This window comes from Paramisgurnus dabryanus, chromosome 15 (genome assembly GCF_030506205.2).
Source record: "Paramisgurnus dabryanus chromosome 15, PD_genome_1.1, whole genome shotgun sequence".
NCBI lineage: Eukaryota > Metazoa > Chordata > Actinopteri > Cypriniformes > Cobitidae > Paramisgurnus > Paramisgurnus dabryanus.
In genome coordinates, this window is record NC_133351.1 from 17483450 (window position 1) to 17496354 (window position 12905).

A 12905-nucleotide genomic window follows, 5' to 3' on the forward strand; every position below is an offset into this window, starting at 1 on the left:
GATTTTGCACACTTTGCATTGGTGCAACACTAGTAGTGCATGTGCATCGTTAAAGGAATGAACAACACTTATTCTCTGTGATCCTGAGGGAAACTGAGTTTAAACTGAACATTCATTTGAAATCAGAAAAATCAGAGATTCAAAATACTTGCAAAAAAGTTATTTCTGATAATAAGAATAATTATATATACAGAAATCGGAAACAGAGCCGGCCCAGCCACTAAACGACACTTGCAATTGCAAAGGGCCCCGTGGCCAGCAGAGGGCCTCATAGAGTCACTGCCAGCTAGTGGTTGAAAAAAAATATACATCAAAAGTAACATAAAATAAATAAAAAGAAATGGCTCTTTAAAAGAACAGCGCTCTTTATCGGGCATCATAATAAGCACATTTGTTTTTATTTAGTTCTTTATTATGGCGAGTTCCCCGCTAATCTTGACCCTGACTGACCCTATGATGTCACTCATCACCTGATCATTGTCAAACTAGCCGGATGCTTCATGAATCTCGCTTTGTTGTGGACTGCAAACATCAGCAATGGAAGAGATCGCGTTCGCGTATTTTATTGCAGATTAAATAGATGCAACTGAAATACCAACAAATGCATTTACATTAAGATGTTTATAAGGAGAATCAACAAAGGTGAACTGTTCATTACTGGAAGGCTAGTAAATGTTGGGATGTAATCTAAGTCTAAATTCGTTTTTGTGTAAAATATAAACAGCTCACAGTACAACTAATCCAACACCAATACAAAAGTTTAAAGGAACTAATAAAAAATATGAATGTCATAAGTCAAGAACAAGTTGAAAAACGCATCTCGCGCTGATCACCGGTGACCGTATATAGTGAGTTAAATAACATAGTAGATATAATATGTACAGTATAGTTATAAGGTAGTCATTTCTTTTCTTTAGGCCTTACTTAAAACAGTCAAATGGGCCCCCGACCAAATTGTGCTTAGGGCCCCCGAAGGTCTAGGGCCGGCTCTGATCGGAAATAAACAGATGCAGTATGCATACAATGAGTTGACTAAGGCAAGCTGCAGGCAGAACCCAAAAGAGTGCAATTAAAGCAACATCACGGAGAGTACATGAGCAATTTGCGCGAGTAGACAATGTGAAAGCGAATCGGGTGCCGCAATTGCTCTGAAAACATGTGTTATTCACCTCAAACGTGTCTTTGCGCAATTTGAATCCCCCAAGTAATATAGAGAGAGGAACGTGATGCTTTGCATTTGGTATGTACGCAGTATCACAGTGGTGAAGTACAGTATGAGACAGTATGAGTTAGAGACAGTTTGAAAAAGCAATTATTCCTCTCAAGTGAGAATGCTGTAATGGTCAGAACTTTGGCCTACAGAGTTTGAGTTTAGGCTGTATCATTCGCAATATTTTTTTTCCTGTCCTCACTTGACCTGGCTGAACATAAAAGTGTCTTACAGTGGACTAATAAGGCTTGTGTATGAAATTAACAGGATATAAACCAATAACTTCTATTGTGATACTACATTATGTAACCAAGATTCCAAAAAAAAAATGTTTAATGTATTTTCAATGTGTGTTTTTAATGTATTTCTAACCGGTGCTCTTCTTTTTCTCCCTCTTTTTCTTTAAGGCTATTCACTCAGTGAGCTGGCATCATGAGGGGCGTCAGTTTATGTGCAGTCATTCTGATGGCAGTCTGAGCATGTGGCATTTGAGAAACACAGCCAAACCTTTTCAAGTCACCTTTCCTCATGGTGAGAATACACACACGCACGCACACACACCACACACACACACGCACACACACACACACACACACACACACACACACGCATGCACACACAGATGCATTATGACATACCAGGCATGTTGCCTGGTGCACCTGCTCCCTCGCAAGTTTATGAGTAAATAACAAGTGAGGATCTCAAAGATGCTAAAATAATAATAAAAAATATGTTTTTAGTCAAAAATTTAAATAATATTTCAGTTCGAAGTTACTTTGGTCTACCACTTTTACAGTATTTTACCCGCGTAAATATCCAAAGTAAAAAAATCTAGAAATTCTAGTTTATTTATGTTGTTTCAATACATTTTTTATATATTTTTTAAATATTTTTAAAAATAAAAATTAAAATAATATTTCAATGCAAAGTTACTTTGGTCTACCACTTTTACAGTATTTTACCCACGTAAATATCTAGAATGAGGTAGAAAAAATGGCTGACCGCACAATGAGTCCAAAAAGACTCTAGAAAGTAGCACTGAGGATAGCCAGCTGCTGACACGTTTACTCAGGTTTTTCTGTTTTTAATTCACATTTTTGCACTATGCACTTTAATAAATAAATTTTGTACTTTCTAGACCTTTTAAGTCTTTTTGGATTCAGTGTGCGGTCAGCCATTTTTTCTACCTCATTCTACATATCCTTCTTGGTTCTACGCACCTGAAGAAACATTGAGAGCGCAACAATATTTTCCTATACCCATGTAAATATCCAAAGTAAAAAATCGAGAAATTCCTGTTTATTCATTTTGTTTCAATAAATTTTTCATATTTTTAAAAAAAATATTTTTTTTAAAATAAAAATTTAAATAATTTTTCAATGCAAAGTTGCCTTGGTCTACCACTTTTACAGTATTTTACCCACGTAAATATCCAAAGTAAATAATCGAGAAATTCTAGTTTGTTTGTTGTTTCAATACATTTTTTTATTTTAATTTTTTTTTACATAAAAAATAAGGAATGCAGCATCATACAGTATATGGACCATTAAATAACCATATAGTCATATGATCTATGATTGCGGCTGTTTGGTCAATACTGTTATTTATGCAGCTGGTGGCCAGTAACTTACTGTAGAAGATAAAGAGTGAAAATGTTTCATGTTCATTTAACTGTGAACAAACTGTCGCCAGTAAATAACATAAATATAAAATCTACAGTAAGTTACTGGCAACTAGTTGCCAGTAATACCCTGTAATACTGTAATCTCTACAGAGATTTTTTTACAGTGTAGTTACAATGTAGACTTAACAGATAGACTAACAGATAATTTCAATCCTAATCCAAACCCTATCCCCTAAAAGAGAAAACATGTTTTTTTAAACAAATTTTTTGCTTTACAATTTAATTATTTTCTAGAAGAGAATTCCCCCAAAAAAGCTTTGGGTAACTTTTGGGGACAAATTTGTCCCTAAAGTACAGCTTAGTAAACCCACACAGAGTTCAATACTGTACTTATTCAGCCATGATGACTCACCGTCTATTAGTGTAAAGTGACTCTGACGTAGTCAGTAAACACACCCCCTCAGCAGGTGTGTTGGTTATAGAGGATGATTCAGTGTGTGGGTATGATTTGACAGGAATCAGTGATTCACTCTTAGTCTTGGTGGATAAGTTTGGGGTCTTAACCTTGAGCTCAGTGGGTTATATAAAGCTGAACAACGTCAGAAAGTTCTAGTGTGAAGAAGCAAGAGCATAAGACATGAATTACACTACATTTACACAACACTGTCAAAATCTGAAAAGATTTTAATATAGTACTGTAGTCATCAGACACTTAAAGACATCACTCACTACCTAACTGTCAAGTAATTTCGAACACGGCAGACTTACACAGAAACTCATTCCCTCACATTTGTATTTATTCTTGAAAAATCCAGTGCGTTTGAAATTTCCTAAAAAGATTAAATCATAGACTGAGGGAAAAATTCTGTACCCACAGTATCATTTAAATCGGGACTAAAGTTGTCATGTGGCCCGCCTTAAAATTCACCATGTTGTCTGTTTTCTCAGGCAAATCCCAGAGAGATGGAAGAAAAGAGTCTTGTAAACCCATTCTCAAAGTCGAATACAAGACTTCCAGAAACAGGTAAGACAAAACAGATGTACAGTACAGATATCCAGCATCTTTCTTTAAAAACACAAAAGTACATTTCTATACTGTTTGCTTATGGCACAGTCTGAAAGATTTAAATGAGACTGTCGCACCAAAAGACAATGTCGGACTAATTAATTCATATTCATTCTGAGCTTTTTTGGTACAAATTTTGATTTGAGTGATAAAGAGTGATTTTGTCCTCCGATTTGTTTGTGATATATGCGTCCAAGTCCCACTCGAGAACCGTTATTGCTGGTTTATGTTGTCACAAAACAATTAAAGTTTACAACCTGCTTTTGAAAAGCCTCCTTGGGAGAGGAACAGAGAAACATCATTTGAGGAAGCCTACATCTTTGATTGTTTGCTTGTTTTCTCTCTGCAGTGTGCGAGAAATTGGTCATAAGTGGCTGTCGCTGTTTAATGAAATTTTAGATGAGTTGGCCTGTAATATTGTTTTTCCCACTTGTTTCTTTCTGTCAAAAAATTGCTAAAAGGCTGTTTGTATACAAATTTAACGGTTGCTGTGAATTTACTTTTGGGTCATGTGTATAAAACCCTCTGAGCACAAGGGACATATGGAAATTAAAAGTGATTTGTAAATTATTGTATTTATAATGTAATATCTCAGAGCACCACTTTTTTACAACAGCTGGCGTACCGTTACAACAGTAAACTTCTCTTATTTTCATCATACTGTGAAATAATATCACTTTATCACTCCATTAAAGCAAGTCAAATTTATTTTCGCACATGGGTTGTATTTTGAATTTATTCTTTATTGTTTGTGATTTGTTGGCTGATGAACCCGAGCAGGTGAAATTAGTATTCGTCACATGGGTTATATTGCATCAAAGCATGTGAATAGACCTTCCCTCAGCAATTTGCTTTGCTTTTCTGTTTTATTCTTAGCGTGAACAGGCGCTAACTCAAACACCTTGTGTTTACACCTCACACGCTCTGGTTTGAATTATAGTGATAATGTGACAGCGTTCTTGAACTTGGGTCGGTGGTCAGGCCACAGTCAAAGTGCAGATGACCCCATTATCGTCCAGGTTAGATTCAAGGTCGGGTTCGAGTCATGAAATATCATGAAGACATCAGGTCTAATATTCTTCTCTCTATTGCTATAGTAAAGCAGAGGGGACATTTGTGAAAGCATTATACTATTCAGCTGTTAGTAACAAATATGAGCAGCACTTTGGCTGTAATTTTCTATGATGAATTATATAATGTACATTCATATTTCCTCTTATAATTATAAGAATAAATTCCATGCAGAAAAGTGATGTGTTTTATTGCTTAAATGCGCTAATGTAACACATTAATCAGTCTTAGCCTTTTTTGAATGCATTTATTTAAAGTACTAAGTAACTCGTTTATTGCACAGTATATCCTTTTACGTGTACGTGCAGGGTACATACCTACAGATATACACATGCTGGTCATGCATTTGGACTTTTTCTGGTGTCTCTAAGAAATGCATATCTACTGACTTTGGTCGTGAGACAATCAGGTCTTATAAGACTGTAAAGGATCTTGATGACCGGGGTCTGTAAATTATCATAATTCAGAGTTTGTCTTGATTCACTCATAATGATAGAAATCAACAGAAGCCTGAAACTCCTTCACTATTTTGCAAATAGGGTTTTTCAAGCCCATATGCAGCAATTTTTTTTAATTTTCCACAGGCCCGGCTCCCTGGGGGGGTGGTGTGTTGTGGCAGAGTGGGCCTGGCCCACCCAGTCAGAGGCTTGGCCCACCCTGGCCCTACACCACATAACAGACAGTCTTTTGGCCAAAAATCTGTAATGATATACTACTGTATATTAACAGACATGAGAATAATTCTTAAGAAAACAGCATTTCAGATAAAATTTACATTTTTAGTTTGTAACTAAGTAAGTTTGTTTTAGTTGATGTAAATAGTTATTTTAAAAGAACTGCCCTTTTTTCTCAAATCTAAAGTTACTCAATTGATACAAGGGGCTCTATTTTAACGATCTGAAACGCAAGTGCGAAGCGCAACGCGCAAGTGAGTTTGTGGGCGGATCTTGGGCGCTGTTGCTATTTTCCCGGCGTGAGAAATAACTCTTGCGCCGGGCGCAAATCAATAAGGGGTTAGTCTGAAGTAGGTTCATTATTCATAGGTGTGGTTTGGGCGTAACGTCAAATAAACCAATCAGAACGCTAGCCAACATTCCCTTTAAACGCAAGGGCGCAAGTTCCGTGGCGGGTTGCTATTATTATGACGGATTTACCAGGCGCACGCCAGGAGCGGTTCACAGCCGAGGAGACCGACGTCCTTGTACGGGGGAATCCCAAGCTTGCCAGCATAAATCGGGCACGCCGTGTAACGGGAGGTGGATCTGCCTCAGGACCTGACGCCAGCAGAGGACATCGCTGCGTCCACCATCACCGCTGAAAGGGTTTGGGGGCTTTGAAATCGGACCCAAGAAACGCAAGCAAGGTCCAACCCCAAAGTAGACTAACAAATCAAGTTCATATACATTAAGGTTTCTTATGAAAACATTTAAATTATTATTTACATAAAATAAACGTAATACAGCCACACAACAAACTTATGAAAATATTTTAATCGTTATTTGCATGAGAATTTTTTAACGCAGCCACACAATAAATAAAAACTATCACCACAATGCTCACCACTATGATTTCCCTTATCTCGTGTATTAATATTTTTAAGTGTAACAATTTATGATTTGCAAAAATAACTGTTGCATCTGTGTAGATTAGATAAGCAAAGTGTATGCGCGTTGTGCACGCTATACATTATGGTCAAGCATGCGCCCTTAAAATAGCATAATGAACCACGCGCAACGCGCCACTGACTTTAGACTAGTTTTTTTTGGTTAGTAGCGCAATTGTTTTTTGAAACTGCAAAATAGCATAAGAGATGGTTTGCGCCGCAACACGCCTCCTTTTTGCGCTGAACCGCCCAGGGAGCGCAAGTTCATTCCCTAGTTTGCTGACGTGCATCTGTGGAGGGAAAAACCCCGCTGTGCGCCGGCGCAAAATACGAATGATACATGCGTCACTGACAAAGTCAATTGCGCTGGGTGCAAGATAGGGCCCTAGATCTGTTAAGGAGTCAAAAAAATAATATTACAAATGCAAAAAGAGAGAATGTAAAAATAAACATGTTAACCATTTATATATATATATATATATATATATATATATATATAAAGTTACTAGATAGTTCCAAAATATGTACAAAAAAACATTAAAGAACCCCCCCCTCCAATCCAACCGGCCCACCTTGAATATCACTTGGCCCTCCTTTCATCTTATATCTGGAGCCGGGCCTGATTATCCACTTAGTTTAAAAGAAAATTTAATCTGAGGCAAACCACTTCAAATTGAACACAATCCACAACACTAAATAGTAGAGTTGTGACAATTAATCTGGCAAATGCTCGTTTTCTCAATGAATGAATTACGGTGAAATGCTGCATCGGAGCCTTACTATTCAGAATCAATTTTAGACAGGTCTTTTTAATGGGAACGCGATGCATCGATGCACATCCCTACTAAATAGTCCTGCTTAAAATATTGGTTTTCTACTATATGTGCAAACTGTTTGTGTTTAATTGCTGTCTACCTCATATTATGGTGGCAGATAAGTGCAAAACAATGCAAAAAAATCCAAAATCTAAACAAAAAAATGTAAGGCAAATGTAAAAAAAAAATGGCAAGTCAAAAAACACAACAACAAATCCGGCAACAAAATAAGTTACATAATAAGTCAGAAAACAAAATAACAAGTCTAAAAACAAAATAAGTCCGGAAACAAAATAACAAGTCAAGAAACAAAATAAGCCTGGAAACAAAAGAAAAAGTCAGGAAACAAAATAATTCAGAAAACCATATAAAATTAAACAAAATGTTTTCTGACTGTGTTATTTTTTGTTGGATTTGTTGTTGTGTTTTTTGCTGTTGTGTTTAAAATTTTTTGCTTTGATTTTGTACTTTGTTGTTTTGTTTTGCACTTATCGGCCACCATACCAAAACCATAAAAACATGACATGTTCCACTTTCTGTCCTCCAGTAGTGAGGCATTCGTCGTGTTTTCTGGGGGTTTGTCGTATGATAAGGCAGGACGAAGACCCACCCTCACCATCATGCATGGTAAAGCCATCACAGTGTTAGAGATGGATTACCCAATCGTGGACTTCATGGTGCTCTGTGAGACGCCCTATTCAAACGGTGAGTACGCTGAGCACTGAAATCCTGCCAATCTATGTTTCAGTTTGATGATATCAGTGATTTAAGATCCTGATTGTTTTTGGGCCACAAAATACCAAAGATCTGGTAGAAGAAATTGTTTAATCAAATGTTTCATGCCCCAACAAACTTCTTTCTTACAATTCAGTGATTTACAAACGCATCAACCAAACCGTTAAAACAGCGAACTTAAAAGAATATTAATTTCCAAAGCGCAGAAGGGAAGTAGTATCATTCCTTTTCTGATGTGAAACTGAATTTCTTCTGACTTTACATTTGTATTCTTCAGAGGATGACAGCTTTGGCTCTGTTTAGTCATAGGGGAAATACCATTGCTGTACCTGTCTCCTCTGAAAAGCAAAAATGGCCAAGAAACTGTCAAACACACATGAAGTACTCACATGCACATAGATTACTACCCACAATACACTGCACTATATGTCTATATCTGTATATATCTATCTATCTATCTATCTGTCTGTCTCTGTCTGTCTATCTATCTATGCTGAAGAAAACAGCTAATGGCTTAACATTTTTGGTTTTACCTGAAAATTATGAACATTATTGGGATTTAATTGTGTTTAACAATTGAAAAGTTATATACACAACAACATAAACATACCACAACAAAGTCAGACGTTTTCCTTTTGGTTTCAAAATATAAGACTGTCATTCCTTCCCCACAGCGGATTAATGAATATTTATAGTTCTAGATGTTGTTTTTTTCGAGTTCATGAATGGTGATGTGTTGTTGTGTTTGTATTGACAGAGGTTCAGGAGCCATATGCAGTGGTGGTTTTGCTGGAGAAAGATTTTGTTGTGGTGGATCTAACACAGAGCAAGTGAGCAATTTCCTCTAGAGCTCATCTTTTCAACTATCATGCTTACACACTTCATGTCCCTTGTGAGTGTCTGAATGATGTAACCCGATGTGATGCACCTCAGTAACACCTCAAACTAGTGCTTTGTCCAGGGGCAACAACATCGGCCAACACCCAATATATTGCGTGTGTGCTTTGTGGAAATAGATTTCATTTTGAGTTTGTGTGTGTGTGTGTGTGTGTGTGTGTGTGTGTGTGTGTGTGTGTGTGTGTGCGGCCGGGTAATTATCACGTTGGGGGGACCAATTGTCCCCACAAAGATAGGAATACCAGTATTTTTGTGACCTTGTGGGGACATTTTGATGTCCCCATGAGGAAACAAGCTAATAAATCAAACAGAATGATGTTTCTTGAAAATCTAAGGTATCAGACAGTTTCCTGTGATGGTTGGGGTTAGGGAATGGGGCAGGTAAGGGGAATAGAATATACAGTTTGTACAGAATAAAATGCATTACGTCTATGGAATGTCCCCAAAAAACATGGAAACCAGAACGTGCGTGCGTGCGTGCCTGCGTGCGTGCGTGCGTGTGTGTGTGTGTGTGCGTTTGTTTGTTAAGAGTAAATGTCACTGGAGTTGTCACTCATACGCATCAATCACATGAGTTATTATTAAAAAACTGAGCCAGGGCCAGCCTCACACAAACACACACACAAACTAACTGTCCACTTGACACTTCTGCCACAAACTTGCCAGTTTGATATGAAGTTTTCTTAGCTTCAAGCCCAATTCTTTACAAGGACACAATAAAGAAAAAACACACTGTTGCACTTAAGTCCTCTCAAAAGCAAACTGTCTTTTTTATTTAGTTTTCAACTTAAAGTGATGTATTGTTAGGAATGCCCTTCCTGGCACTTTAAAGCACTTTCAAGATCTGTTATATTGAAGCAATAAGCCACTCAAGTGATTTTACAAGATGTTTTTGGACACAAAATGTACTAGTATAAAATCACCGTAATGCACTGCCTTGAGTGCCGTATTGCATTTATAACATGTTTGGAGTGCAATGAGCAATTTTTCTGTCAAGTAAAATAATTTGTGGAGCTTGTGAAATATTAAATAAGCCAGGATATAACTCATTTTATATTCCTAAGACACATAATAATAATTAAATGTTAAAATATCAGCAACATGTTGTTGCCTGAGGCATTAGGAAAAGGAGCAGCACATGCTTTTTTATATTTAATACAAGTAGCCCTCTAGATAATTTTATCTCTTCAGGTAGCTCACACACACAATATGGTTTGAGACCCCTGCTGTGGGCTGTTTACGGTTGCCTGTAGCACCTTAGCATATTAATATAAAATCTCATTATATTAGCCAGTTTACAATCGCCTTTAACAGGATTCATGCTATCACGATTATGAGTCACAGCTATCCGCATTCTAATTGCCTGGTATTTATTAAGACGTCCCTCTCTTCACTACAGTTTTCCCATCTTTGAGAACCCATACCCCATGGACATCCACGAGTCTCCAGTTACGTGCACGGCTTACTTTGCCGACTGTCCCCCTGACATCATACCAGTGCTTTATTCCATAGGAGCCAAACATAAAAAGACAGGCTACAGCCACAAGGTTAGTCAAAGTAATTGCAACACATGCCCTTTGTCAAATGTGTCCTTTTTGTCCCAGTAATCACTTTGAAAAGACATCACCTTATCATTTCAAGGTTAACATCTGTTTTCTGAGGAGTTGTGGGTCGGATGTGTATGTGTTAGTCTGCTGATTTTGTTTACTGTTTGATGTTATGCATTTATGTGTTCAGGAGTGGCCAGTCAGTGGTGGTACATGGACTGTTGGTTCGCAGACGTATCCAGAGATTATCATCACAGGGTAAGTGTGTGTGTGTGTGTGTGTGTGTGTGTGTGTGTGTGTGTGTGTGTGTTCCAACAATCAGCTGTGGCTTACAGCTCATGTCAGCATTAAGAATTATTTTATAATTTACAGTAATTTGCTTAGAATACAGAATTTTATAAATGCTCACATGCTTTATATGCAAATTTAGAAAAGTAGAATTGTGTTCACCTCTGCAAAAGAAAATAATGTAAGCATAACCAGGACATTTTGCCATTAATACAGAATGTTTTTGTTGTCTTTACACTTGAACTTTACTCTCATCTTTTGCATTTGTTAACCATGATGATAATAATAATAAAAAATAATAATTACCAGAAATGCACCAATATTTTGCCAAAAAGGCAATTTATCAATTTACCTGTAAAGCAATTTATCAATTAAAAAATAATCAGCCGTTATTCCTGTCAATTAAAAAGGGTCAGGAAATGCATCAAATTGTGCTGTGTGTTAATGAAGTGTTTAGTAAAATCATCCGCTTACTGTGTGTTCAATGTCGATGGTAATTAGCTGAATGCTATTACAGTTTTTCTCAGTCGCTTTGGTGCATTTCTCACATCACTATTTACATTTGCACAACAGTTAGTTCAACCTCCACAAAATGTAGTCATTTGTGCACATAGTAGCAGTTTTTCATTCATTCGAACAAATGGCGAATGTTTTTGGACATGCATCAATTGCTTTCATACAATTCTCTGCTGTTTTATAACATTATCATTTGCTTATGTCATGTCAATCAAAATTAACTATACTTGTGAATGCTGAATAGTCATTCCATATAAAACTAATAGTCCTCATTTTATTGCTTGAGTCATTACATACAAAAATGTTGAACTAGTTGTCAAAATCATTTTTTAAAATCTGTTTATCCCGAAAATGTCTTTAAATTGAACAATTTCTGAAATGATGTGGCCAGACAGAGAGGAATGTCTGGATATGCAAGAATGATTACAGTACTATGTATGTTGTATGTTCAGTTCCAATATGTACTGCAATAATGTTTGCAGTTGTGCACAGCTCTAACCAAAGAGAGTTTATGTTTGTTGTAAATAAGGGTGTATTTCTTCTTTTGCACAATGCTGTGAACAAATTATAATTGCAGAGAGCATATGCAGTAAAAATCTGAAAGATACACATTCAGTGTCTTGTACTCCGTTACCTCACTATATAAAGTTATGTGCAACTTTACTGTATTTTTCAAATAGCTGTGCAAAATAGTATATAGTGCCGTATTGAGCATTTTCACTTAATGTCACCAAGATCTGACTTTTTTGCATTGGAAAAAATGTACAGAGTAAACTGTCATAATGAAAACATGACAAAGCCATTTTACTATCTTGTTCATAAACAAAGGTGTCAGGACTTTTAATCTTGATGACACTTGATTGACATTAATACTTGCTTTTGACGAATGACCTATCCATTTTGAGCAAGTGGCACGCTATTGCAGGTTATCAACTAGGTTTTGCAGTTTGTACCAATTGTTTTAAGAACTGCATTAACTGTTGTGCACGTGATAGTGAGGTGAGAAATTCACCAAAGCAACTGAGAAAAACTGTAATTCACAAAATGTGGAAATACTATTTTAATATTCAGAATTTAGTTCATGTGAGTCATGTGAGTATAGGTTTGTATATAACTAAGACCAGTTGCTTTGAAACAAGTTGGGACACCAGTATTTTTCAGTTATGCAGTTATTTTGGAAAAAAATGTAAATAATTTCATTGCAGGCTGATTTAAGGTGTGCCCTAAATGTACTACTTGTGTTCCTAACATTTTTCAGTCCATGCTACAGTGCTGGTAATAACAAAAAAAGTTAGTCTGGAGCCCTGAATGACTAGACTTTTATTTATTTGTATTTTTTTGGGGGGGGGCACTTTAGATGTGGTCATCAGGGCACTACACTGTTTTAATCCGGTCCTAAATAGAGATAATTGTTTAGTATTAATTTTTAAAGAAAGTATAAAAGGTAAAACTACCAAACTATTGGTATCAGTAATCATTATGGGTAGACATCACTCCTAATAATCGGTTATCGGTACCAGCAGAGAAATTTAG

The 12905-nt window shown here is 36.6% G+C and overlaps 1 protein-coding gene across 10 annotated transcripts in view; it reads left to right on the forward strand.

Annotated features, from left to right (window-relative positions):
* stxbp5l (syntaxin binding protein 5L) overlaps positions 1-12905 on the forward strand; it is a 167385-nt gene that overhangs the window by 113718 nt on the left and 40762 nt on the right. For all 10 annotated transcript variants that reach the window (XM_065251620.2, XM_065251621.2, XM_065251624.2 and 7 more), the window contains exons 8-13: positions 1618-1741; positions 3783-3858; positions 7937-8094; positions 8882-8954; positions 10421-10568; positions 10759-10826. In XM_065251620.2, coding sequence (XP_065107692.1) covers positions 1618-1741; positions 3783-3858; positions 7937-8094; positions 8882-8954; positions 10421-10568; positions 10759-10826 — 647 coding nt within the window. The remainder of the gene's footprint in view (positions 1-1617; positions 1742-3782; positions 3859-7936; positions 8095-8881; positions 8955-10420; positions 10569-10758; positions 10827-12905) is intronic.